The following is a 27,192-nucleotide window of genomic DNA, read 5'->3' as shown; positions in this document are numbered from 1 at the left end:
ACATTAACTTCCTGAGTTCCAAAGCATTTAAATTCGTCCTAAACTTCCCAATCAATGCCAATAAGAGGGTTATAAAGGAGTTTAGCTTTAAATATCATGTCTCAAATTTTGGACAACTTTTTGCTAATACTATTATGTCATGACTGACAGATTTTAGGCATTATTTCTGGGGTAATTTGATTAAAATTAAATGTATACACACAACAACAACAAAAACTAAACAAAGTAAGGTCAAAATTGTCTTCAAATGCTTTACATTAAATCAATCTAATGCATTTCGTAGTTGTCCCAATGACTCTCAGGAATGTTGAAAACTTGAGTATGTCAACCTACAGTTAATAATAACATACTGTATACTTGTAAATTGCTATGAGAGTAGATTTTAATAGTTCTCACCACAAAAGTATTTGGGATAATGTATATGTTAAATAGCTAAACTTCTCCATTCCACAACATATATAATATCAAAACATCATGTTGTACACCATAAATATATACAATTTTTACTTGTCAATTAAAAAAATTTATACAAAATACATATTTTAAAAAAAATGATAACCGAGGAGCCAGACAGATCATGGCATCACAGTTCTTGTGAAGACATTAGCTTTTATTCTGAGAGACATGAGAAACCACACATGTAATCTACAGAATGACATACAGTAACATATCATATGTTGACTGTTTCTTTCCCAAAGTAGTTATAATGCATACATTTTTCATCTTCTGAAGTGTATGAGCATGTTTTAAAAACATCTTTTAGGCCCAAAAATCCACGTACAATTATAGGACACGTCCAGGAAGTCAAGATACAAATGAGAATATTGGAACATGATTACCATGACTTCACCTTTTCTCAATGAGCACCTAAACATGCTACATGAATTCAATGATTTCCATCATATTCTACTGAAAATCACTGATTGAATTCATGGAACCAACAAATGTAAATTGTTCAGCATACCAAAAAAAAAAAAAAAAAGAATTTGAGTATGTCACCATGAAACACTTTTGACTTTAATTTCAAGGCTTTTTATGAATATTTCTATGAGAATTCAGCATTGTCACACTGAGTCATAAAACCCCTGCTATGACTACACTGAGGTGTGCTTCCTTTACCTATTCTGTCGTTTTAAATATAAAATATGGCTGCTTCACTTAACTCACCTGAAAACCGTCTTATTTGCCTCCCATATCCCTGGCAATTAAGGCAAATACAAAGATATATTTCATAAATATTTCTGCTTCCATGATAATCTCATCCTCATCTTGATCCTAGTCTACATGATTATGTGCAAAACAAATTCCAGATCTGTAACATTATGTTCCTTTAAAATATATCATTCCAAATAAAAAAAATTATAACAAACATATGAAGAGAGTAAAATCTATGACAATATAATTATGAGATCTATTTTCTAAATTATAAGCAGAAAATTACATCCTAATTTTTATTCTCAAATTAACAAAAAGAATTACCTAGGAGAAACTCTGGAGCTTGTTCAAATTCCAACTCATCATTATTCAACATAATATTTCTAGGCAGGTCAGCCAAAATCAAGTCAGGGGCAATCTGAGATATTGGAATGGTGAGCCTTGGTTGATCTGGATTTACTAAGAGATCTCCTGAGAAATAATAAAACATTTTTTAAATAAAAACAACATTTAAGGAGATACTTAAATTTGTGGTTTTGATGTGAAAAAATAATGGAATATTTTCTATAATTTCTAATCCCTCCCTTTCTAACCAATCCTATATTTCTCTAGGAAATTTGAGAACATTTTAAAGATTCACTTAGTATCTATCTACTTGGAATTTTAAAAATGTATTCCTATGTTCACTTGTAGAATTCTGAACTGCTGCAGACTACCAGACATCTGACTAGAAAGTTATCTACTCTCTGCTTTTGCCACATTCATGAAGCTGCAGCTGTTATTATACGGCAGACATGTTGGTAAATTAGGTCCGTGTATTGTCTATTTGAATCCTTATAACAGTTCTATGAGATAGATGTGGTTGGTATTCCTGTTTCACAGATGAGGTTATGTTGCTCAATGAGCCAGCATTCAAACCCTCAAATCAACATTTTCTGAATCTAGAATACAAGATTTTATTGGTAATAAATATAATTCAGTTTTCTGAACTGTCCCTATAATTGAATATACTATTTTTCAACTCATCCCTTATGGATAAGAATATTTACATTTATTAAAAGTCATTTCATAAGTATTGAAGGATCACTTAAAAGCATTTGTAAGTTGTATCAAAACATACCTTCCTCTGCTTTCTTCATCAAGTCATCAAGTAAGATTTTTTGATGTTCTTCGCCATCATTAAAACTATATAATGCCCATTTCTTCAACAGAGTTTCTCCTTCACCACAAATATCAATCTCCAGCAACCCAGGAAACCATTCTTCCATGAGAGAATCAATGTGGTCCACGACTTGGCCCAAAAGAATACAGCCTACATGATTCAAAACAGAGCTCAACAGCTTGTCTAAACCTCATACTGTTGCAAAGCTTTAAGGTAAACTTCTTTTTTTTTTTAAGTTTAGATTTCTTTAGCGTTACAATTGAAACATTCAAATTGATTTCCTTACCTTTTCTACAAGAAGGAACTGTAATTTTTAAGAAACTCTCTGGATGATTGTCTAAGACTTCAGATCCTACCAGACAATAAGCTTCAGGAGACCAATTTAAGTAAATGCCTTGTCGCCAATACATTCTGTTAGGGCGAAGTGCTCGTTCTAAAAAATGGAGCCATTAATTATTAACTGCTTCCTAAATTAAAGGGAAAAAATCTACTGCACACACCACAAGTGATTGTAATACAGATCTATTCATTTCAAAAGAAAGTATTGGGTTGTCAATGATATGAGTCCTCATCCATATCTATTCAATATTTTATCCATAACTTTACAATAAAATGAGTTAAATCCCCTGTACATTAACATCCATTTCAGGTTGATGCTGTTAAGTAGTTTAATATGCTCAACAGATGAAGAAAGAGAATCATAAATAAATCCTCATGATTTTTAAAAAGAAGTTTTTGATCACGCTAAACGCAAAACTTTCTGAACTTTTTAATGCAATGTAACTACCTATATGTTGATTAATTCCAATCAAGGTAAGGTTTATTTTGGAAACCTGTAACACCTGTGTAAAGCTAATTTTAATCCCCAAAATGATATTTTCCCTTTGGAGTACCAAAATGTCTCTATTTATTTTAGAAGAAAGAGTTAGCATTATAAACACCGGATTTGCTCTTTTTTTGTAAATGTCTTAGTGGCTGTGCAACAGAAAAGAGATAATTACAGTCCCTACAATGTAATCACGGCCAAGATCTGAGTGATCACCTAAGGAATTTTCTTCCTGACAAATTAGATGAGGTTATATGTGCTTGTGTGTCTTTAGATTGCCTACTCCAAGGTTTTATGAGCTTATTTCCTAATTCTTCAGCTGCCTTCCAAACAAGTAAACTCTGAGAAAATGGCATATTACTTTTCGTATGCCATCTCCCTAATTTCTCTAAAAATTAATAAGTCTAAATTAATAGTCTCTAAAAATTTAATAAGTCTTCATTAGATGCTTACCTCTCCCTGAAAGCATGTAAGGTGAAATCTCAAGTAATCGATTGATTAATCTTGACCAAAATCCCATTGGAAAATAAGGCATTTCATATAGTCGGATGATAATTTCAGAGTTCTCACAATGGGGAAGCTCTATCACAGGCCTGTGGTCAGACAAACTAAAGGCAAAAGGACACTATGGTTATACAGCCTCACAAAACACCCAACCATGTTGAGCAAATGATTTTACTGCTTAAAGTCAATGAAGGTAATCATTCCAAACAATTGTAGTCTTTTTGTAACATTGTTTCACTACATATTTTTCCTACACCAAAAATTCAGTGGTCATTAATCAATTCAAATGCATGCTCAGATGTAGATGCATGAAATATTTTCAGTAATCCCTGTGCACTAATACATAAATTATTACAATTATTTATGCATAGACAAATGTAATCTTATATAAATCCTGAAAAATACATGTCCTAGAAAAAAAGTGTATATTTATTTTTACAATTGGCTGCATCCATCAATCAATGTAATTTGCACATTTCAAGATCACATTACTTTATAACATTTCCCAGTTGCTTAGAGCAGTAGGAAAAATTTCCATAGAATAGGCTAAAACATAGGCCTCCATTGTGATGCCATAAATGCTTTTAAAATTCTGTTGAAAACTCACTATCTTCTCAGAACTTGCTTAATAAACTCTCTCAGTGTTGTTTAAGAACACACACATACACAAACAGGGACACACACACACATACACACACATTAATCTCCACTATTTACCTTTCTTAAATAATTTTAACAGTGATAAGCCAACTAGTAACTACATACATAAAGTAAGTGATTTACTGTATCATTAAAGTGTCAGATGCAATGTTTTATTCCAAAATAAATGATATATGTCAGTAGGAGGTTTACACTAGAAGCAAAATATATTTATTTATTTAATACATCTATTATAGACTACAGTTAGTTTGACAATTAAAAGAATAGATAGTGAATTTCCATGTAGCAATTAATTTTAAGGTTTTGTTTACCTGCTTGGAACCAGCAAATATTCTTCTCCTATTGGCAAAGCAATCTGGAATTTTTCTAGGAGCTTAAAATACTGTGACATGTAGTTCTTTGGAAATTTCCTTTTCTTTGAAAGAAATTTTTCCACATCTCTACGCGAAATAATTCCCTTAGGGTGTTTTGGACAACCTTCCACTTTCACTGTCAAAATCTGAAAGATTTGAGTCATAAATAATCACTAGAATTTATTTTCTGAAATGTTGCAAATGTAAAGCATTTTATGTCTCTTTGCTCAGTGAAAGTAGTCAGAAAGATTTTAATGTTTTCAAGTGCAACACAGTACCTAATTTCTCTAGCAACCATATGGCCTAGAAGCCCAGAGGGGCATTCACTCTCAAAAAAAAAATTGTTAAATTAAGGGAGTTAATTCGGATCGGAAATCATTGAACTTCTCTGAAACAATGAACATCAGTATTTCCCTAGCTACAATGAAAAGATCAATCCAATACCTCACACATCTGTTTTGCAGTCTCATCAATAATATATTCCCAGGAAAATTATCTTCCAGACAGTTATCAATACAGGTTTGAAATAGAAATATTACTTCACATTTATATACTAGGAGAGGATTTCCATGAATAGGAAGACAGACTATGTAGCAGAGTTTCATGATTCTCAAAGTAACTACTACATTTTGATGGATTCTACTTGCAGTGTCTGGGTCAGTAGGTCTGGGTTGAGGCCTGAGAATCGGCTTTTTTAATGAGCAACCCCGATGTTTCTAACACAGAGATCATACTTTGAGCTTTGATCATTGTCATGGCAGTTAAAAATCAGTCAGAACCCAGATCCAAATCCAGGCTCTACTACTAGCTTTGTGACCTTGGGAAAGGTATTTGATTTATTTAATGCATAGCTTTCTTCTCTGTAAAATGAGATAGTAAAAGTGACTGTCTTAGATTGCCCTGAGAATGAAATAACACATGTAAAGTATGCAAAGTACATATGACAAATTTTAGCATATTTATCTATATATTCCAATTTATTTTGCTTTGTCAAATTCACTTTAAAAAGAGGTTTGTATTTAATTTTCTTTGGTAGATCTATAATGTTTAAGGAATACTTAAACAGAAGCAAACATTATTTATGCTATCATGTAGTTGAGTGAAATACCAGGTTATAAAGTCCTTAGGCCCAAGGACTTGTCTTACCCATTTCTGTATTTCTATTTTGTATGTACAGTATTTATTGAATCAATGAATGCATGACTGATTGAACAATTGGTATTTAACGACAGTGTGCAATGGGCCTGTAAATAATAAAAACTGTTGTTTAAGACGTCTCCCATGTTGTGTACTTTATAGCAATTCCAGATTGCTCTTACAGTTCAGGTGGTAAAGAGAATTGTTTGCTGCTTTAGTGTTTTTTAAGTGCTAAGACCTTTTTTGACAATTCATCTCCAACTGCACTTCATATTTTCTTTGTAGCACTCTGTACCACTCAACATATTATATGTTTATTGATTACTTCTCTTCTCTCATTTGAATATCAGCCCTGTGAATGTATAAACTCATAGGCCCTGGAGTCAAACTACTTGGTTTGAAATTCTAACTCTACCTCTTCCTGAATGTGTACCATTGGATAAATTATTCAACCTCTCTGTCAATCAATTTCTTCATCTGTATCATAGGGGCTAATAAAGTACCATTTGGAAAGGTTGCTGTGAGAATTACATGAGCTAGTCTTTGAAAAGCACATATTAACCTCATGTATGTTAGCCATTATTATCTAGTTATTCTAATTTATTTTACTAAGATACACTTATTTTTTAAAGAGTTTGTGCGTGATTTTCCTAGTGGATCTATATCGTGCTACCACTATTTGTAGTGGAAGTTTCCAAAGATGGACACATCATTTCTATCCCTATACATAGGTGCTATTCATATGGAGTCTATTTTCCTTCCCCTTTAATCTGAGCTAGGTTTGTGGTTGCTCTGGTTACTAGAATGTAGCAGAATTAATATTTTTGCCAGTCCTCGGCCTAGCCTTTAAGAGGACAGAAAAATTCTGCTTCATTTCTCTTGGTAACCAGCCACCACGAAAGATGTCCAATTATTCTGTGATCACCATGCCACGAAGAAGCCCAACTTAGCCGTATGATAGGCCACATGGAGAAGCACCAATACTCCAAAAACATGCATGTACCTTTCTTGCACTTTCCAGCTCAGTTTAATGAATGAAGCCAAGTGAATGACCCTTGCCAATACCATGTGGAGCAGAACCACGCAGCTGAGCCCAGTCAAGCCACAGAAGAACGAGAAATGATAAATTGTTCACATTTTAAGCCTCCAAGTTTCGAGGGAGTTTGTTACATAAGAATAAAATCTGCAACATTATCTTGACTTTATCACCTTTAAAAAGCTCCTAACATTCCTTCAACCTAATAACCTGAATAGCTAACTGATGCCTTATTCAAGGAAAGAGAATTTTCCAAATTCCTTTGTATTTCTCCCATGTATTTTTATCAAAGTTAAATTGCCATGTAAGCTTTTTAATGTTCCACCTGATTAATTCAATAGGTCTCTTTCATATCTCTTTTATCATACAGTTAAATGAGTCTTGTAAACTTCTCCCTACCTTAATGGTACCTTTTTTTAATAAGTTTAGTGACCTAACAGCTCAGGGCACATAGAGTGGGTGGGCTCATTAGAGCTTCTGCACCATGAAATTATTCCTGCCCTTGCCTTGATTCATGAAGGTGAATACTCCTATTTATTTTTGCTAATAGCTATCAGACAAGTTGATCTTGGTTTCACTTGATTATTTAGAGCTTTCATTTCCTTTAAACCTTAGTGAGAAAATGACATTATATGTCAATTTATTGGCATAAATAAAAATGATGGTACTTCTTTTTTAGGTTAATAAGAAATTTAAATTATCATTTTATTGACATTTTAAATCTGTCTTTCAAAGTAACTTTGAGTGGCTCAAATTAACTTAATTTTTACTTAAATTATCATATTTATAACTATGCTAATGAGAAGAACTTTCATGGAGTTTCAACTTAATTACTCCACAGAATCTTCAGGAATTTTATTGCAATCATAGTGAAAATCTGCATTTTTTTAAAAGGGGAATTCTGATGCAAACCTCTTCCTTATTCTACTGTACAAGATATGCCCATCCTAATGTTCACATGTGTGCAACTTCAAGTGTTCCATAGTGACATGGAAACACACCACTTTAGGGAGCAACTTTAGCTTTTCCTTGACTATGTGGAGTTGAGTTACCTCCTGATAACTATCATGCGCCAGCTAGGACAACAAAATTGCTGGATATATTTAAAACTTCCTTTGCTGTACAGGATGCAGCTACCTACACATCTTTTTTATTTGTCCCCACACATGACACACTTTCCAAAACTACATAAGTACCTCTTTATAGTTCTGAATTTTTTTAAATTTCCTAATTAACATTCTTTAAATTGCCAAATAGATCCAATATAAAATTAGCTAACATTTACCCCTCACTTACACTGAACCAGGGAGGTAATATAGAAGATAATTGTTATTTTCCTTATTTAAAAAGTAAGTAAACAAAGGTTTAATGCATTAAGAAATTTCACAGAGCTCATAAGTAATTAAAAGAGACTGAAACGTAGGTCAAGCTGATGCTCAAGTAAGTGCTCGGGGTCACACTACTGTCTCCATTATCATTTAATAATTGAGTAAAATCACATTATCCATGACATATGTGCAGAAGGCTGAAAATCTAATTTAAAAATACCTACCAAAATAGTAATAACTGACACACTGCAAATAATTGCTGATTGCAATGTTTCAATATGCTCTTGAGTTCCATGGTACAGGATTTAGCCTGAACTGAGTTCTCTCTTCACAATAGCTTCCTTTTTTTCCTTAGATGGAATTTAGGAACAATTATTCAAGATTGCCTGAGTGAATTTAATTACCTTTATGGTTTAATTGGAAGAGATATTTCTAACATAAAAATATATAATAATTTTAGGGACTCTGGCAGCCACATGCAAAACTATAAATTTTACTCATCAACAAATCAGTAGCTTAATGTTTCTCAACTAGGGTAATTTTTCACATTCTCCAAGCAATATTTAGCAATGTCTGGATACATTTTTGCTTGTCACAGCTAGAGGATACTACTTACATCTCGAATACAAAGGCCAAAAATGCTGCTAACATCCTACAATGTGCAACAAAGAATTATCTGGCCCAAAATGTCATCATGCTGGGATTGAAAAGCCCTGAGGTAGTATGTTTTGCTCAAATGGTCTTTTACGTCAAAGCTACAGAGATGGATTATTATAACTAATTAAACTCATTGGTAATGGATTATCATTTGGAGAAAAAATCATTTTCCATGTGAAATATAAGAAAAAAATAGCCATAACCAAGGCCATCCAAAGTTTTCAAAATCGTAAGCATTTAAAGCTAGATCATTTCACTTAAGTCAAAATTCCCCTCCATGTTATCTAGATAGAGGTTTCACAGGCTCAGCAACCTAATTTTCTTATATGTGTTTACCCCAAGGATTTCCGCAAAGCCTTCATTCAATTGACTAATTCAGTAACCAAACCAATGACATCATCAGGATCTAGTAAAGCAGCATGGGGCAGAGTGATACAAACATCTGTATGTGGCTTGAAAAGCAAGTCATGGAAGTGAAGTCAAGACATCTTTCCTTCTTCCATGAAGCTCTTCAAGTAGTCTTCTATGTGAAATGTTCTACCGTTTTCTAAATTCACAAAAGTTTCTGCCTTAACTAAACCCAAACTCTAAAATGCTCAATGCTCTGGGCGCCATCTGTTCTATGCTTTGACCATAACTCCCATGCCACAAAAATAAAAGACACCAACCTGTGCCATGATTTTACAAAGCCACTTGGGTTCCACAAAGTACAAGTCACTTAACTGCAGTGCTGGGTCTTGAAAATGAAGAAGGACTCCTGTAGTAAAAAGTCATCAAACAGTGAAACATGGAATCTAGAACAAATATCAAGGGGCTTTAGAAAAAATCTAGTCCAACTTCCTCATTTTACAGGTGAAGAAATTTCAGCATAGCTAGTGGCAGAGCTGGGACTAGAAGCTGTGCATCCTATGGTCTAAAGTTCCAATGTTATAATGGAGTATTTTTAAACTACATAAAATGATCATATTTAAGCATATTTGAGACACTGACATGCATTACAGAGCATATTTCACACATAAATAGAAATTCATAATTTTCTGTTTCGCTTGCTGAATACACACTACAAAGACATGTTTTATTTTCAAATACAGATAAGAAACACAGCATATCTCAGCATACCTTAAGAACGATAGGGAAAAGGAACAGGTCATAAACCACGGGAAGCTATTTTTTTTTATACAACAGAATCTAGGGATCAAAAGCAGCTTCCCAGTCACTTACTCTAGTACTATCAAACAACTCACACATTTCTAGCAAGGTAATATGATCAAGTACACAATTAGCACTGAAGTTGGTTTGAGAATTTTCCTCTTTGAGATCAATATTTGATGCAAGAGAGCTAGATCTTCCACTCAGAAGCTGCATCATCTCAGGGAGCCATTGATTCTCCAAGCGTCCCAGTTAGACCATTCTAACAATAATTCCCCTTTGCAATATAAAAATAACTTTCACATGCACTAAACTCATTTGACATTATGAAAGGATATGGCTGTGCTCCGGGTTCCACAGCTCCTGAATAGTAAAGGCAAGTTGTAGAATCCAAATATTTTAACTCCCACTCAGGGACTCTTTCCACTACTTTACTCCTAGGTGATTTCTAAATTTGTTTTCTTATGACATGATACATGATTTGTCATGAACACACATGATGATCTTCCAAAAAGAAAAAAATCAGTGGCCTATTAAAGAACCATATGGATATTCTCTCAACTTTGAATGTAAATTCTATACAAGATTCAGAAACACTTTTGTAAGTTACTACAGCTGAGCTTTGAAAATAAGGAATGAAAAACACAAACCTGATTCATTTAGAAAGTGAACTGCGTGAGGAAGTTCATTTTCATCTAACTGCAGCTGATTTTCTCTCACTAGTTGTAATAATCGTTTCTGGTCAATTACAGGAAATTCAACTGGCACGTTTTTACGCTCCGATAAAATGATTTTCTCAAGTTCTACATAGCAGTCTGGAATCAGCTGTCCAACAACAAGCTGATCTCGGATCTATGAAATTACAAATGACAAGCCGTAAAAATCTATTTTATTTGTGAATCTGTCAAATGGTTGGCAAAGTCAGTGCTAACAGTTTTTACAGAAACAGATACATTATTCAGAAGTACATTTTTAAATAAAATCAAAATATAATAAAAAGCTATTTAGGTTGTAAGGAATAAGTACAATGAAATTAAAATAGGAAAATTGTTGATCCAGAGGCAAATTCGGAAATATCAAATAAAGTAGTATGGAAATATTTATCTCACTATCCAGAAATTCCATGGCAAAAAACGAGATAAATCAGTAACCATAAAAAAGATTTTTTATATCCTAAAACATTAAACTTAATGTGAAACAGACGACACACTAGCATAAGATATCAGTACAAATTACAAGAGCTTTTGGATATTATTATATTTTAAATATTCAAGGTAAAATATTAAATTTTGTGCCTGTTATTTGTAAAATGTTATATTGGGAGGACATATATATCAACAGTGAAACCCAGAGACATAAAATCCCACTCAAGCTATGTTTTTCATGGAACCTTGAACTTGGGAAAATGAGAAATCATCTAAACACCAGTGATTCTGATAGGAGAGGATGATCATTGTTCTGTTGCTCTTAGAATCTAATCACTGTCTACAAAATAAGAAATACATAAAATAAGATTTTTTAAAGAATGGCCCTAAGAGGATAGTTTCTACAATAAAAGTATCTTCCAAACGTTTTTTAAAATATAATTTTAAATAGAAATGCAACTCTTAATAATATCCAGAATGCCGTTAAGAACCACCAGATGGCAAACTCTCCCTATTTCTGGACCTATGGAAATCACATATTCTTTTTACCTGAAAATACGAATCAGAATTTCTGCTTAAATTCTTACACTTACTACAAATAGAAATTCAGCACACACAGAAAAAAATTAACTTGGTCTTTTGTGACTAAAAACTTAAGGAGACAACCATAACCATTACTTCCATATTTACCTGCAAATGGTTACTCAAGAGACTGTTTTCATGTATCTCTTAACCCAGAGAATTAGAGATAATTTCACTAACCTCCACTTTTCATGTTCCCTCTCTTAGTCGTTCATAAATTAAGATAAAATTGAACTTCAGATTGAGGTTTATGTTTTAATCCAAGGAGGGAAACCTCCATATAATAGTAAACAAGAGTTCTCAAAGAAAGCAAATCAAGTAGAAACGGGATGAGTTTTACGGGACTACGTCTCAAGGCCTACAGAGATGCCTGCTCTGCTAATGGGCTGGACAAGATTAAAAGGAGTATTGTCAGCATTGAACTCTGTTTTGTCCTGCTTCTCCTTTCAGCATGATTATCAGTTCGCTGACAGGCTGAGCCAAAAAATAAAACTTAAAGCGTCTGCACAGACACATGTTAATAAGGTTGAGACAGAAAAAGATTAGAGAAGAGCTAAGATCAAAGGAAAATATGAAAAATAAATGAGAGGACAAAAAATGATCTCTAATAGATTAAAAGCTGCTCTTTGAATTCAGGTTGAAGCACCTCAGGGAAAAAAGAATTTTCAAGTTCTGGCAGGCTCACAGGCCCTGGGTCATCTGAAAGAGTCACTCTTCTACAAAGCAATCAAATGAGTTTTCAAACCATTATGCCAGAATGCTGCATCCATTAGCAATATATACTTTTCTTTCAATAATACTGGTATTTCTCAAAGCATTTGTTTTACTTCCTTGTAAAAAGTTGTCTTCAAAGGTGATTTATAAGTGCCAAAAGAAAGACTAGTCTGACTTATTGGTAATGATATCTATTAGACAAAAGCAGTATTAATACAGCTTAATGAATCATCTTATCTGTGACTTTGCGTCAACTAAATTCAGGCCTTTTCAAAACAAACTCATCCTCCAACAAGTCTTTTTAAAGATATGATACATTCTCTGACAACAATGACAAAAAGGGAAACTCAAAATACTCTCAGTAACAACAAAGTTATTGAAGTATGGGTATAGTCTCAGAAAAAAAAAAAAACACCTGGATTAAGAGATTAATTGGATGAATAAATTTTGTGTATTTGTTTTTCTTTAAGTCATGTTACTTTCTAATTACATGTCAAACAAGAGAATAGGAAAGTCTACAAATAATATGTCATTTTTACATGACATTACCATCTATCATCAATAAAACCTTTTAATAACTGTAATAAATGTGTGTTGAAGGATACAAACATACAAATTCTCTCCCTGGGCACCACAAAAGCCATCACTTTTACAAATGGCTCATTAGGTTTGGGAGTGAAGCACACATAATCTATATAAATGGAACAGAACTAAGCTAACTGGCCAGCGTGGAGTTATAACCAAGGTGACCATATAATTTATCATCCAAATTGGAATGCTTTTGAGAATATAGTGGGACACTATTAATAATTATGCTGGGACTGCCCAGGCCAAATAGGACTCTATTTATCAGCCAGTATCTTGAACATTAGTGCTAATGAGCTAAGCCAGGACGGACATATGTTTGTCATATGGAACTATCAAGGGTATTTTTCAGTACAGTTTACACCACACTCCCTGTAGTACCCAGTGAAGATTTCTTTTTTCTGCAAGTATTTAAAAAGAAGTGTTCTCTCTGATAACTGATTTATTTACGTTTTATAAAGATTTGGCTTATGAGAAGATAACTTTAAACATTTAAAACATAATTCCTAAAATAAAAAGCCCATTTTGTATGAACTAAGTAATTAGTGAGACACTGCTGAAAACCAAGTTAGTGGTCTTCATGACTAAATAAAACAGCTGCCTCACAATACGGAGGGAAAAAAAATTGGAATGGGAATCACAGTGACAAAATTCATGAAGGAGTGGCACAAAAGATCAAGATGTCCATAAAACAGGAATTCCAAAAGAAAGGAGGAAATGGAAAAATAACAGTTAAAGAATAATAGAAGAAAGATGATCCCAAGACCTCAGTATTCACCTTTACCCTTGTGATTGAATCACCACTATAAGAAGTTGAATGAGAAAAGGCATCAAAAACATTTTCTCAGATTCTCTCTCAGAAACATTTTCTCAGTATCCCAGAAACGGTCTCTTAGTTTCTCTCAGGGTCCTCTAATTATTTTTTATTCCAATTTCTATGAATTAGAAATGAAGTCTGGTATAAATAATTTTAAAATGGAAAGGACTTTAATAATGCTAACAGCAACGGGGAAAGAAAACCCACAATTTTAAGTGAGTTGCTCACTTCTCAAAATTTCTTGACATTTCTAGGCAGTTGCATAACATGAGAATTAATAAATTACATTTCTTTACCAGCCTACCATGTTACCTTGAAATTAAGGCTCTCGTTTATGATGGTTTTCCGAAGTTTTGCCAAAGCATCAGATTCCTCGGTGGCGTTCACAAAGTGGTAATCTCGTATGGCAGGGAACCCTCGCTTATTCAGGAGTTCCTTGGTGATTTTACTTATGCAGGCTTTGCGTTGCTTCTCATCAGAAACATCCAAATGTGTGCCAACAAGAATCACAGGGGAAGAAGAAGCGCGAGCCTGGAGGGAAAGACACAAAACCCTCTTGTGTTTGCTTTCAAATTGGGCCTGCTCACATTCCTGTTGATATTTGCTTTCCGTGACATTCACCTGAATGGAAAAGAGAAACTAGCAGACTTCAGAAGAAGAAAAAGAACAACTGTCCTTTTTTCCTTAAACCTAAGAAAAAAATGTAACCTTACGACATTTTAAAAAGTCTTTTTTGGCCTTTCTTAATCCAATTCTTCACCCTTTTAGGTGGCCTATATAACGGTAGTGGTATAGTTTTCCTTTTTCATCTTCATGCCTTAAGATGAGTTATTCACTCCTAAATAAAATAAGCACTTCATAAACCCACAAATTATATCAAATTAACGTCATATAGTTTATATTTTCTCTTCCTTATCTGTGAATTTAATCTTCTAAATTCGTTTTAAAGTCAATTTGGAGTCTACAATGAAAGAATAAAAGCCACTCAAGCAAATATGACTGCCACTGTACTATTTGCTCACGTTGGCTAGCTGTAAAAGAAACATTAAAAAATACCCAAATTACAAAACAAGCATGTATGCAGCCAAATTACATTGTTAAATGTCCTGACACAAGCCTTTTTAAGGACTTTATGCACAGAAGAGCTCATTGCAGCATCATGCAAGCAGCATTTTAGTCTCCATTCTAAAAAGCCATAGTGTTTGAAGGAATAGCTGACAACAAGACAACAAAGGAAAAGATAGAAAAGCAACAAAAGGGAGATTCCAGATGTAACAGCATAATAATCTGGGACAACTTAAAGGATACAATCTGAAGAATTTCACACTAAATGGCCCCTGAGTACAAAGTTGATGAGATATATAGAGAGAGCTATATAAAGAAGCTATATAAAGAAAAGCTTCTTTAATATAGCTTATTTTAAATTAGAAAAAATCAGATTTCATTTAAGAAATAATATGATTAAAAAACAGTTGAACATATATATTTTCAAGTTTTACAGCATAAAAGAGTTTCGGGTTACCAATAACATTCACCAACATGGAACATACCATTTTCATGTTATGACTTCATTACTCTGAAAGTTTCCCAACTCAAAATTTTAGTGCTTCTTTTAAGAAAGTATTTAAAGAGACTGAAGCAATTGTTTGCCAAAAATAAATTAACTCACACACACACACACACACACATGCGCACACACACACGAATTATTTTCTATTTTCAAATGATCAGAACAAATCACCTTTATATTGAAGAGCCAAGGCTTCATGGCATCAACCTCAGCCTGTCCCTTGCTGAGGTCATAGACAGCAAGGTACAATGCTCGCTGCGTCATAAAATGGGGATGAGTACTGTAGAATTCCTCACGACCTAAATAAACATTAGAGACAAATTTTTTTAATCTTTCAAACAACAGGCAAGAATCCTTTCTAAAAAAAAAATCTGGGAGAATAATACTATTTATTATTTAGCATACTAATAAGAGAAAAATAACAGACCATGTTTAGAGAACTATTCTGGGTTTTTACTAGGATTGACCACTTTTAGCATATTTGTCAGCAACCGATCAAAGTACCTAGCGCCAAATTGTTCCTAACATATCCCTCCATGTTCTTCTCCATTCGGGAGGCAAGGGTAAAATTAGGAGAAATGAAGGGCTTTGGAATAATTCCATACAGTCTACCAGGTTTCTGGATATTAGAACAGAAAGCTCAGTTTTTGAATCCCTGTTCCAAACAAATGGTAAAAGTGAATTTTAAAATTCTATAGAAAGAAATACCTGCAAAATCCCACACATTTAGGACGAGATCTCTCTTTCTTTTGCCTCTTATTTGGATAGGCCAGTCTTTCACATCTATGCCGACTGTGGCACCTTGCATTCCAAGATCTGATTTCTTGGTTTTCATTAATTGCTGCAATAAGGTGGTTTTACCACTCCCAGTATTTCCCACAATCATAAGTTTCATTCGGTTATAAGGCACAGCCTTTTTTAACCGCTGTTGAAGAAACCTAGTATTTGAAAGATAAAAATAAAATAATAAACTGCTTAAAAGTATACTTGAGATTTAGGTGAGTTCTTTTACATGTCACACTATTCGAAAATATAGTATCCAAAAGAGTGCATATCTCTTATAACTAATAATGTACATGTCTTTCAGAGTACTGTTAATGCATATATTTTGCTAGAGATTTTAGAGTAGTTGATAATGTTTGGTAAAATCATCAAAGAAAACATGTTACACTATCACCAGAAATAATCAAAAGGCCAAAATATGTTTGCAATACTAATAGAATATGATATTCTATATATATACCTCTGTATATACACACATATACATACATGTACACATATTCTAATGTCTTTAAATAGTATGAAAAACCCTATAAATTATACACCAGGTGCGGTGGCTCACGCCTGTAATCCCTGCATTTTGGGAGGCTGAGGTGGGCGGATCATGAGGTCAGGAGTTTGAGACCAGCCTGGCCAACATACTGAAACCCCGTCTCTATTAAAAATACAAAAAATTAGCCAGGAACGGTGGCAGGCGCCTGTAATTCTGGCTACTTGGGAGGTTGAGGCAGGAGAATCGCTTGAAGCCAAGAGGCAGAGGTTGCAGTGAGCCGAGATCAGGCCACTGCACTCTAGCCTGGGCGACAAGAGTGAAACTCGGTCTCAAAAAAAAAAGAAAGAAAAAAAAGAAAAGAAAAGCCCTATAAATTATAAAGTTCAAAATGTGACAAAGTCCATATGACATAGAAACAAGGTAAAGATATATGTATACTGTTATAATAAAGCTTGATAATAGGGTCATATTAGTTACATTATATATGTGTGTGTATATATTCATATATGGTATATATGATGTATAGCTATATATTCATGTATATCACATATGCATATAATAGTATATATGGATAGTGAGATCACATAACATCATAAATAAATATAAACTATTATACTATCAGCAGATGTTAACATGCTTTCATGCTTTCATTCCTAATGATCTTAATGTAAAAACTGAACTAAACAGAAGTGTTTAGGTAGCTAAAAAACCACCTTTAAACTAATAGTAGAGTCAAAGTGTTATCAAAAATATAATGGATAGAGAAAGATATATTTTGAAATATGTTAAAATGTTGCCACAGTTTCAAATTAGAGAAAAAGACTAAATCATAAGTGAATTTTACATCAGAGTAGTGACCAATTCATTCCTGTAACTAATAAAAATCTGACCAACATTCCTGATGATATGACCAAAAAGCAACGTTACTTTTCTTGATTTATTTCTTAAGAATTCACCACTATTTGAAAAAATGTCTTTCTTCAAAAAGCAAATGATGCCTACAATTTCTAATCTGCTCTAGGTCTTTCTGTCTTTTCTGAAAATGTTTAACATGTTTAAAAATATTTAGTTTTATATTAAATTAAATATTAAATATTAAAAATATTTAGTTAGATAATACTGTATAATACACTGAAAGTTAGTTCTACTAACTGTTTAGTAAGAATTGAACCAATTTTTATATGACCATCTTTTCCAGTTTCAAGAGAGAAAAATAATTGGGTAGGATGAAGGGTAGCCACAATTAGCATAAAAGTTAACAAACTCTTTCCTTTAAAATGAAATCAAGCTCAGGAGTTCAGAAAACAAAATCCTTCCTCATAAAAACAGATGAAGTTAAATATAAATTTAAGACATTTTAGGCAGAAGAGAATGAGTAAGTATAAATCACTGGTAATTAAACAACTATTAATTGTATGCCAGGCACTGTGTTGGGTGCCAAGATTTGAATAGTGAGTGAACACAGCCATGGTCTCTGCCTTGGTGGACATTACAGTCAAGTTGAGAGGTGATGACAGAGCTGAGGTCTGCAACGTTAATACAGTAACTGTGGAAAAGGGAGCAAAGGATTTTATGAGAAAGTAATAAGACCGATGTGCTGAAAGGGAACAAAAAGGAGGATAAAATCCATTACCAAAGATATTTAAAGTGCTTAAAGTGTAAAGACCAGAAACAGTGATACTTGAGAAGTTTTGGTGCTTTCAAAACTGATCAAGGTGAGTAGATTACTCATCCTAATGGGCAAAATAGAAGTTAGTAATTTCACATGTCAGTAGCTATAATGCTTTAAGATGTAAGAGGCTATGTTAACTAGTTGCTATATAAAATACAGTGTGAGAAGTTATTATACTGTGCTGTATTTCCTTAGATTGTGTAATTGGTAACAAGAGACCAAATAGCAATACTTATTTTCTTTTAGAGTCTACTCCACTGAAAAGAAACAGAAGGAGGAGAAGCTGCTCTCAACATTAGCCTGGCTAAGAAGAATGAAAAATCTCTACAGCGGCAGCACAGAAACACATTCATTAAATGAAAGGCAAATGACACACAGCATATTAATGCCAAATATTACTATTCATTTTTCCCTAAATCGTAACAATATATGTTCATCAAAGTCACAGAAAGTAGAAAATCTGAAATAAATTTAGTAAAACCAAATAGAAAAAAATTATCTAACCTTATGATGTCTTTGGCTTTACATCCTATATGTTTAAAATCAAAGTTAAGACGCAGTTCATCCAAAGGAAGATCCCATATTTTGCTTAATTTCCCCATTTCATTGGGAAAGGATCTTAGTTCCAAGTTGTAACTGACATCCAGAGATGTCAGATTTTCAAGACAGCCAATCTCAGGAGGAATCTTAATGGAAAAAAAAGGGCAAAACCTGTTGGTGGGAAGGAAGAAATGTGCTCTGCCAAAAAACGTGATAAGAAATAAGAAAGGCTCACAGATTCCATCAGCAGCTTGCACAACCTTTCAACAGAGTTTTAAAACTTTCCAAAGGTTTGTCATAAGTTGTCAGTATGTGTTTAAAAACATAAAAACTTACATATAAAAACTTACTCCCAAACAACCTATGTCACTCATCTGTAATATTAAAAAACCCAATCTCCTTTGGTAACACACTTCATCTCTTCAAGACATTGAAAGTAAGGAAGTTCTTACTACAAAATGGATTTGGTTATCCATTATCTGTGACTTCATTCTGCTCCTTCAGTAAAGGCAAGAAGACCTAGTCACTACGAACCTGCATGCAATTTAGTGTTCTCAAAGTACATCTACATGCTTATACTTTAGGTGGCATCCTAATTGGGGTAATTTCTTTTCTGTTCCAAATTTTTAAGCAATATATACTATACTTATAACAGAAAACACTCATTTGCTGGCAAAAAATCAGGTAGCAAAATATATGCACAGTTTTGCTGAACCTCACAGTGTCAGACACTTAATTCTTTTGGTTTTTGTAGGCAATACACTAGAACTTGAAAAATAATATTTTCTGAGACAAACAAATTATCAATTTCAGATTTATAACAGAGAGAATGGAGAAAAACAAAAAAGGTTGATCCATTAGGGTGATAGCATGGTGGCGGAATGCAGAAATTTAAGAATGTACCAAAGAAAGCTGAAAAACAAGTAATACAGTATACAGGCCAGCAACAACTTGAGAAAAATGGAGTATCTAAGAGTCTGTTAACAGATTGCACAGAGATTTGGTGATACAATGACACACAGCATCACATTCATCTATAATTATGTATATATTCATATAATCCTTTAAAAATATAGCACAAAAGTAATTTTTTGAGGAAATTATGCTGTGTTACCATATCCATTTACCATAGGGTAGGCTTACAACTTGTTTAAAAAACAAAAAAAAAATTGAATAGTATTGATATTTACAATGCTTATTTTGAATTTATAGTTATTAAATGACATCCACTACTATTCCATAGAACACTCTTTATGAGCTAGTATGATAAAGAATTTTTATCCTTATACTATCTTGTGTATTAGTAAAGCGTTCTAAGTTGTTTTGTCATAGTTAAGTAACAGTTAAGAGTAATTTGAGTTAATCTATAATATGTTATATGATAACATGACACATAATTTGAAATGAATATTCTAATAATTTTTAGTTTGTACAAATGTTGGGTAGACAAATTTATATCTAGCTGTTTAGCTTTCAGATTAAAAGGTTCTGATAAGTATAGCATATTGTTTTATTGTTTAGTGGAAGTATTAAGGCTACTACCTTATTTTTAAAAGTAGATTTTTCAAAATTGTCAGTGTGAGAATGGAAATTAAATTAAGTGACACACCATTAGTAGCTGTTCTTATTTTTGAATTTAATGGAAATCTGGATTTATAGTTGACAGGAATTTATAGTTAACAGGAAGCTTCTAGTTTCATGAAATTGGTATTTAGAAGCTAAATATCACTTAAAATGATAATTTGTGATGATGCAAATCATAAAGTATATTTTTTAAGTGGCAATAATCATCTTACCTCTTTCAGTTTATTGTGAGAAAGATGCAGTTTCTCTACTCTAGACCATAAATATGCTTTTTCACTCAAGTCCAAGATGCTGATCTGATTATGGTTAAATAAGAGTTCCCTTAAGTTCAAAGATTTCCAGTGTGCAGGACCTGGTAGATACTGAATATCATTGCTGCTCATATCTAAAGACCGCAAGCTTAAACAATACAGTGGAAAGACATAAACCAAATGAGTATTTCCAAAATACATAAAATAACATCACAAATAATTTTCCCCAGGGTGAGAATAAGGTGTAATGTCAAAACTAGCATTATTGACATATGAGTATGCATGTGATTTGAGAGCCTGAAGTTGAACCACCAGCGTTTAAGAATCATGATTCTGGGCAAGTTACTTCATCTCTTATGAAGTGGAGATAATAACAGTGGCTATCGTAGGGGATTATTAGGAAGATTAAAGAGATGAACCACTGTAGAGTAGTTAGAACAGTTCGACGCATTCTAAAACTAGATGTAAGTTAGCTATTATAGGTTTGTGTAACACTCTCTATGGCTAAATTCTAATTATTATTTGCCTAAATATAAGCTCACAGAAGAGCTCATTGCAGCATCATGCAAGCAGCATTTTAGCCTCAATTCTAAAAAGCTATAGTGTTTGAAGGAATAGCTGACAGCAAGAAAACAAAGGAAAAGATAAATTTACACATATATTTTTATGAATTTGGTTTATCATGTATGATATAATTAGAATAGAATTTAAGATTACAACACACTCAAGATCGAATTAATGCCTGAATTAAAAGTTAACAGGAAGCTTCTGGTTTCATGAAATTAACCAAAATATCTCAAAAACCTGGAACTACATAAACTTGCCTAATCTTCACCCAAAATTTCACTCAAACATAACTTAAGCATAATGTCAAAGTTAAGGGTATTTTGGCAACATATCAAGTTCCACAAACAATTAAAATTTTAAAAGTTCAAGTGATAGCCAGTATAATCTCATTTCATTATACTAATACAGCAATTAATTAAACAATCCTAAGTTGTTTTTACACAATGATCCACTAAATAAATATAAAAGTTTCCATTTTAAGTAACGAGTTGGATCTTTTATCTTGTGAAAATCATTCATACATAAAAACATTAAGCTGAGTAGGTTTAGAAATCAATTACCTCTATATGACTAAATCGAAATCATGTTTCTAAAGGTTCTGTTCCAGCTGATGTGCTTTTAAAATTAAAATAACAATAAACTTACTGTGGAAGATTTAAAATTGCTTCTGGAATACATGAAAATTTGTTCTGAGATAATTTTAGGATTGTCATGGAAGGAGGCAAGAAAGGCATAGCAGCTAAAAGAAAAAAATGCGATAAACATTTTAATCATTTTAACCAGATTTCCATTAAATTCAAAAATAATAACAGCTACTAATGGTGTGTCACTTAATTTGATTTCCATTCTCACACTGACAATTTTTAAAAATCCCCTTTAAAAAATAAGGTAATAGCCTTAATACTTCCACTAAACGATAAAACAATATGCTATACTTACCAGAACCTTTTAACCTGGAAGCTAAAAAGCTATTTAAATATAAATTTGTCTACCCAAGTTTGTACAAAGTAAAAATTCTTAGAATATTCATTTCAAATTATGTGTGATGTTATAATATACAATATAGATTAACTCGAATTACTCTTAAATAACTATAGCAAAACAACTATGAACACTTTACTAAAATACAGTATATTATAAGGACAAAAATTCTTTATGGTACTAGCTCATAAAGAGTGTCCTATGGAATAATAATGGGTGTTATTTAATAAAAGTATTCTTTGATCATATAATCTTAAGAGATTGGGAAACATTCGGTAAAATAAAGTAAAATATCTGAGTTCTCAATACTCTGGTATATTTTATGATTTTTTATTTTTTATTATTTTATTATTATTATTGTTATTTGAGACAGAGTCTCGCTCTGTTGCCCAGGCTGGAGTGCAGTAGTGTGATCTCAGCTCAATGCAATCTCCACCTCCCAGGTTCAAGAGATTCTCCTGCCCCAGCCTCCTGAATAGCGGGGATTACAGGCACGTGCCATCATGTCCAGCTAATTTTCTGTATTTTTAGTAGAGATGGGGTTTCACCATGTTAGCCAGGATGGTCTCGATCTCCTGACCTGATCTGCCCGCCTCAGCCTCCCAAAGTGCTGGGATTACAGGCGTGAGCCACCGCGCCTGGCCTACTTTATGAATTTTTAAGAAGGAAATGCAGTATGAGGTACCTCCAAGAAATAAAATTCTGTGAAACACAATTTGGGAAACAGAAAATCACACAGCCTCTTTTCTTATCTGTAAAAGAGTGCAGCTAGATCAGATGAACGCTAAGACACTTGAGAGATCTATAAATCTACAGTTTCTATGAAAACAGCTTGAGGAATTAGCTATTAGCATTTTCAAGGTTAAAAATATGGGTTATGCTTTAACTAGACAATCTTCAAGGGTCAAAATGTTCCAGGACACTCCTAGAAGCTGTCTTCCTGAGAAGCAGAAAGATACATATTATACCTCACCTATTCGCAAAATAAATGAGTAGAAATGATTCTCCACTTAAGACTTCAGAGTCTTGAATTTCATATGCTGTATGGAAAACATTCATAAGGCCACAGAACTAAAACTTTATTTTAGATGGGATTTATTTATTTATTTATTTATTTATTCATTTATTTATTGACGGAGTCTTGCTCTGTCGCCAGGCTGGAGTGCAGTGGCGTGATCTCCACTCACTGCAACCTCTGACTCCCTGGTTCAAGTGATTCTCCTGCCTCAGCCTCCCGAGTAGCTGGGATTACAGTCACACGCCACCACACCCAGCTAATTTTTGTATTTTTAGTAGAGACAGGGTTTTACCATTTACATGGGATTATTTTTTAATGGTTAGTGGTCCTGCTCAGATGTCACCTCCATGGGGCATCTTCTCAAATGTAAGACCACTTCTCAAACTATTAAGGTTGTGTAGTGCAAAGCAAACAGATTTTGAACTGGGGTCCATTCAAACTTTCACAACAAGATAACTAATTGTATGCACCTGTAAACATCACACAAAAAATCTCACTGCTTCAATTTCCTCAACTGGGCAGAGGTCATACCTGTCCTAGGTATGACCATTAGGATCATTGTGAGATTCAGCTGGGATGACACACTGACCATACACAAGCTTCAAGGTCCTTTTGGATGCTCCTCTTTCCAGACCCAACTTAAATGTCACAGGCATAGAAATGCTTTCCTGACTCCACAGTCTGAATTAGATTCCCCTGAGGTACCACAGAGCATCCTGAAACTTTTCCACAGAAGGCACCACAATATAAAATTACGTTTATTTGTGCCATCATTACTTAACGTTTGTCTGTGCTCTGAACTTAATCACAAGTTCCTTAAGGACAGAGACCGAGTTTGCTTTGCTTACTAGTGAGTGAGTCAATAACTCTATCCCCAGTTTCAGGATCATGGTTGGAAAGTGGCCAATATTCAGGAGGGTAGGAGGAAGAGAGGGAGCGGAAAAGGAGGAAAATACTATCCAAATTAAGATGACTTTGATCATTATTAGTTTCTGAAAGCTCTGACAAATTAAAATACTATTAATAAGTAGTTAAGCCATATTCTGCTATTAGATAGAATTAAAAATTATTTTACTGAGTCAGGTATAGAATAATCACATGGGTGGCAAGATGTGAGTATTCTCTATGAAGGAAGATAAAATATGGGGAATTCCTGTTTATTGTCATAAAAGTATTTTGTTCTCAAAATTAAAATGTTCATTTAGGATACAAATGAACATAATTTCTTCTATTATTTCATATGTTAAGAGAAGGCAGGGGATTCTACAACTTTTAATAAAAGTGATGATAATAATTTGCATTATTATAATGTCTTGCAAAGCACAAAAGCTGAATGAATATACATTAACTTCACTAATTTGAAAACCATTAACTAATTTTATTTCTAACAACAGCAATAAGAGTAATCATATTTATCATACAAAAAGTTGCTGAAGAAACTTCAGTATGAAAAACTATATTTCAGTATCAGGATGCCTTACCCAGCTCAGGCTGCCATGTGCATGCTTAGTTTAAGACTAAAAGGAACCACAGTGTACTACACAGTAGGCCAAGTAACTATCATTTTAACCTCTGACAATAAAAATGTGATAATTTTTTTAAATTATAGACTATTTTTAGGGCAGCTTTAGACACACAGAAAAATTGAGCACACAGTCCAGAGATTTTCAATATATCCCTTCTCCCCTCACCACCACCACCACCCCACACGCATTTTCCCCTATTATTAACAATTTGCATTAGTTTGGCACAGTTGTTCCAATCAATGAGCCAATATTTGACACACCATTATCACTCAAAGTCCATAGTTTACATCAGGGTTCATTCTTTATACTGTACATTCTATGGGTTTTGACAAGTGTACCATGGCACATATCCTGCTCTGTAGTATACAAAACAGTTTCACTGCCCTAAAAATCCTCTGTCCTTTACCTATTCATCTCTCCCTCCCCTAACCCCTGACAACCATTGATCTTTTTAATGTCCTCATAATTTTGTCTCTTCCAGAATGTCTTATAGTTGGGAATGAATAGTATGTAGCCTTTTCAGATTGGCTTCTTTCACTTACCAATATGCATTTATGTTTCTTTCATGTCTTTTCACAGTTTGATAGCATTTTGTTTTATTGCCAACCTGCTAACTTTATTTTTTAAATCCAGCATAATATTTAAACTGAAATGCCACCTTTAAATCCCCAACTAAAGGGTCCATATATGACTCACCTTGTACAACTTAGAGGGCCTGGTAAGGAGGAGACCCACAAAGAACACTTACCAAGAAAATTCATTCTGGCACTGAAACTCTCCACTTTAGGACAAGCCTCAAGAAAGTTCTCTGATAGGGATGAAATGTGGTTCTTACTAAGGTTTAAAATCTTCAGTTCCTTCAGTCTCAAGGGGGAGCATATCCCTGATATTTTATTTCTAGTCACAAGAGACAAGATAATGACTAAATTGCATAAACTCATATGCTTTAAAGAAAAAATATCAAAAACAATTTGCTTTCAAAGAATAGTATCAAAGAAGATTCATTAATTTAAAAATTAGTTGTAAAAATGTAAGTCAGTTGATAAAAGTTGTAATATTCATTGCCTCAGTCTTTTATTATATATATATAACAAGTATTATATATAGTATATATATAATATATAGGTATTATATATATTATAATAAATATATATATATTATTATATATATATATTTCTTTGAGACAGAGTCTCGCCTCTGTCACCCAGGCTGGAGTGCAATGGCACGATCTCGGCTCACTGCGACCTCCGCCTTCTGGGTTCGAGCGATTTTCATGCCTCAGCCTCTGAGTAGCTGGGATTATAAGGTGCGCACCACCATGCTGGGCTAATTTTTGTATTTTTAGTAGAGATGGAGTTTCACCATGTTGTTAAAATTCATTGCTATAAAAATGTCAGCATATTTTGTTAACATCAGCATATTTAGGCAACCCTTTTATTTTTAATGAGCTCTTTCTTACCCTTCTAAAATGAGCTGCTCCAGTTTCTCTACCACATCAGTGAGGTTCTCAGGTACAAAAGACAGCTGGTTATATGACAGGTTAAACTGTTTCAGAGTTGGACATTTCACTGTAGGATCTAAAACCACTGAGGGTCCAATGTCATTTCGAGAGACATCAAGGTTAGCAATACAATTCATTTTCAACAAGTAAGAAGGAAATGATGTAAATTTATTACTGTGCAAGTCCAAATGTGTCAAGCTCTTCAGAGTCTGAAAAGACAATAGTTTAAAATTCTAAAGTGAACCATCTGAGGAACTTAAGTCTAGCTAATATTTCTGCCTTACACACCTCTGGTAACTAGAACCATCAAGAATTTTCAAAAACTTGAAAACACAATCCACAACAGAATTTCAGTGTACTGATTGGCCCAATCGTCTCTGCTTATAGCATGGGTAAAACCAGGAAAATTACAACAGGTAGATTGTAAAAAGCAGGTTCACAAAAATAGAGTTAAAAGCTTCCTTCAGCTTTTTTGTAAATTATTTCCAGAAAGAGCAAAATGGAAGCAAAATAGGCCTCAACAAATATTTGAATTAATGATTTAACAAAAAGTACAACATAATCCTGGGAATATGTTTTAAATGCTGTCAGAAATTGTTACATATTTTGATATGTTTAAGATTTAACCATAAAAATAGTTACTTACGATGTGTTTCATTTTAGAACCTCCTCTTTTTTATGAAATTTTTTGTTTCGAATTTCTACTTTCTATTTTTAAGCAATTTCTAATTTTACAATGATAATAGCAAACCCCTACTTACACATTATATCAATTTTTTAGAACTTTGGTACGTAATACTCTCAAAGAGCTAAAATGCCAAAATCAATCACTTCTCTATGCTCTTCTTTATTTATCAATATATTTATCCACACAAGAAATTCTAGAGTTTGATATGATT

The 27,192-nt window shown here is 33.4% G+C and overlaps 1 protein-coding gene across 4 annotated transcripts in view; it reads right to left on the bottom strand.

Annotated features, from left to right (window-relative positions):
- The window catches only part of LRRK2 (leucine rich repeat kinase 2), a 144,859-nt gene that overhangs the window by 42,080 nt on the left and 75,587 nt on the right, over positions 1 to 27,192 (bottom strand). For 3 of the 4 annotated variants that reach the window (XR_008511898.2, XM_054527124.2, XM_054527122.2), the window contains exons 24-38: positions 26,252 to 26,502; positions 25,541 to 25,689; positions 21,913 to 22,006; positions 20,662 to 20,848; positions 18,830 to 19,011; positions 16,089 to 16,318; positions 15,552 to 15,679; positions 14,123 to 14,431; positions 10,618 to 10,819; positions 9,487 to 9,575; positions 4,619 to 4,806; positions 3,597 to 3,751; positions 2,604 to 2,750; positions 2,276 to 2,467; positions 1,480 to 1,626 (exon numbers count right to left, since the gene is read on the bottom strand). Coding sequence is in view for 3 of the 4 variants with exons in the window: in XM_054527124.2 (XP_054383099.1) it covers positions 1,480 to 1,626; positions 2,276 to 2,467; positions 2,604 to 2,750; positions 3,597 to 3,751; positions 4,619 to 4,806; positions 9,487 to 9,575; positions 10,618 to 10,819; positions 14,123 to 14,431; positions 15,552 to 15,679; positions 16,089 to 16,318; positions 18,830 to 19,011; positions 20,662 to 20,848; positions 21,913 to 22,006; positions 25,541 to 25,689; positions 26,252 to 26,502 (2,650 nt within the window). In the remaining variant the exon portion in view is untranslated. The remainder of the gene's footprint in view (positions 1 to 1,479; positions 1,627 to 2,275; positions 2,468 to 2,603; positions 2,751 to 3,596; positions 3,752 to 4,618; positions 4,807 to 9,486; positions 9,576 to 10,617; positions 10,820 to 14,122; positions 14,432 to 15,551; positions 15,680 to 16,088; positions 16,319 to 18,829; positions 19,012 to 20,661; positions 20,849 to 21,912; positions 22,007 to 25,540; positions 25,690 to 26,251; positions 26,503 to 27,192) is intronic. The other variant, XM_054527123.2, reaches the window with a different exon arrangement.

This window comes from Pongo abelii, chromosome 10 (genome assembly GCF_028885655.2).
Source record: "Pongo abelii isolate AG06213 chromosome 10, NHGRI_mPonAbe1-v2.0_pri, whole genome shotgun sequence".
NCBI classification, from domain to species: domain Eukaryota; kingdom Metazoa; phylum Chordata; class Mammalia; order Primates; family Hominidae; genus Pongo; species Pongo abelii.
This window is presented reverse-complemented; position numbering and strand designations above follow the sequence as displayed.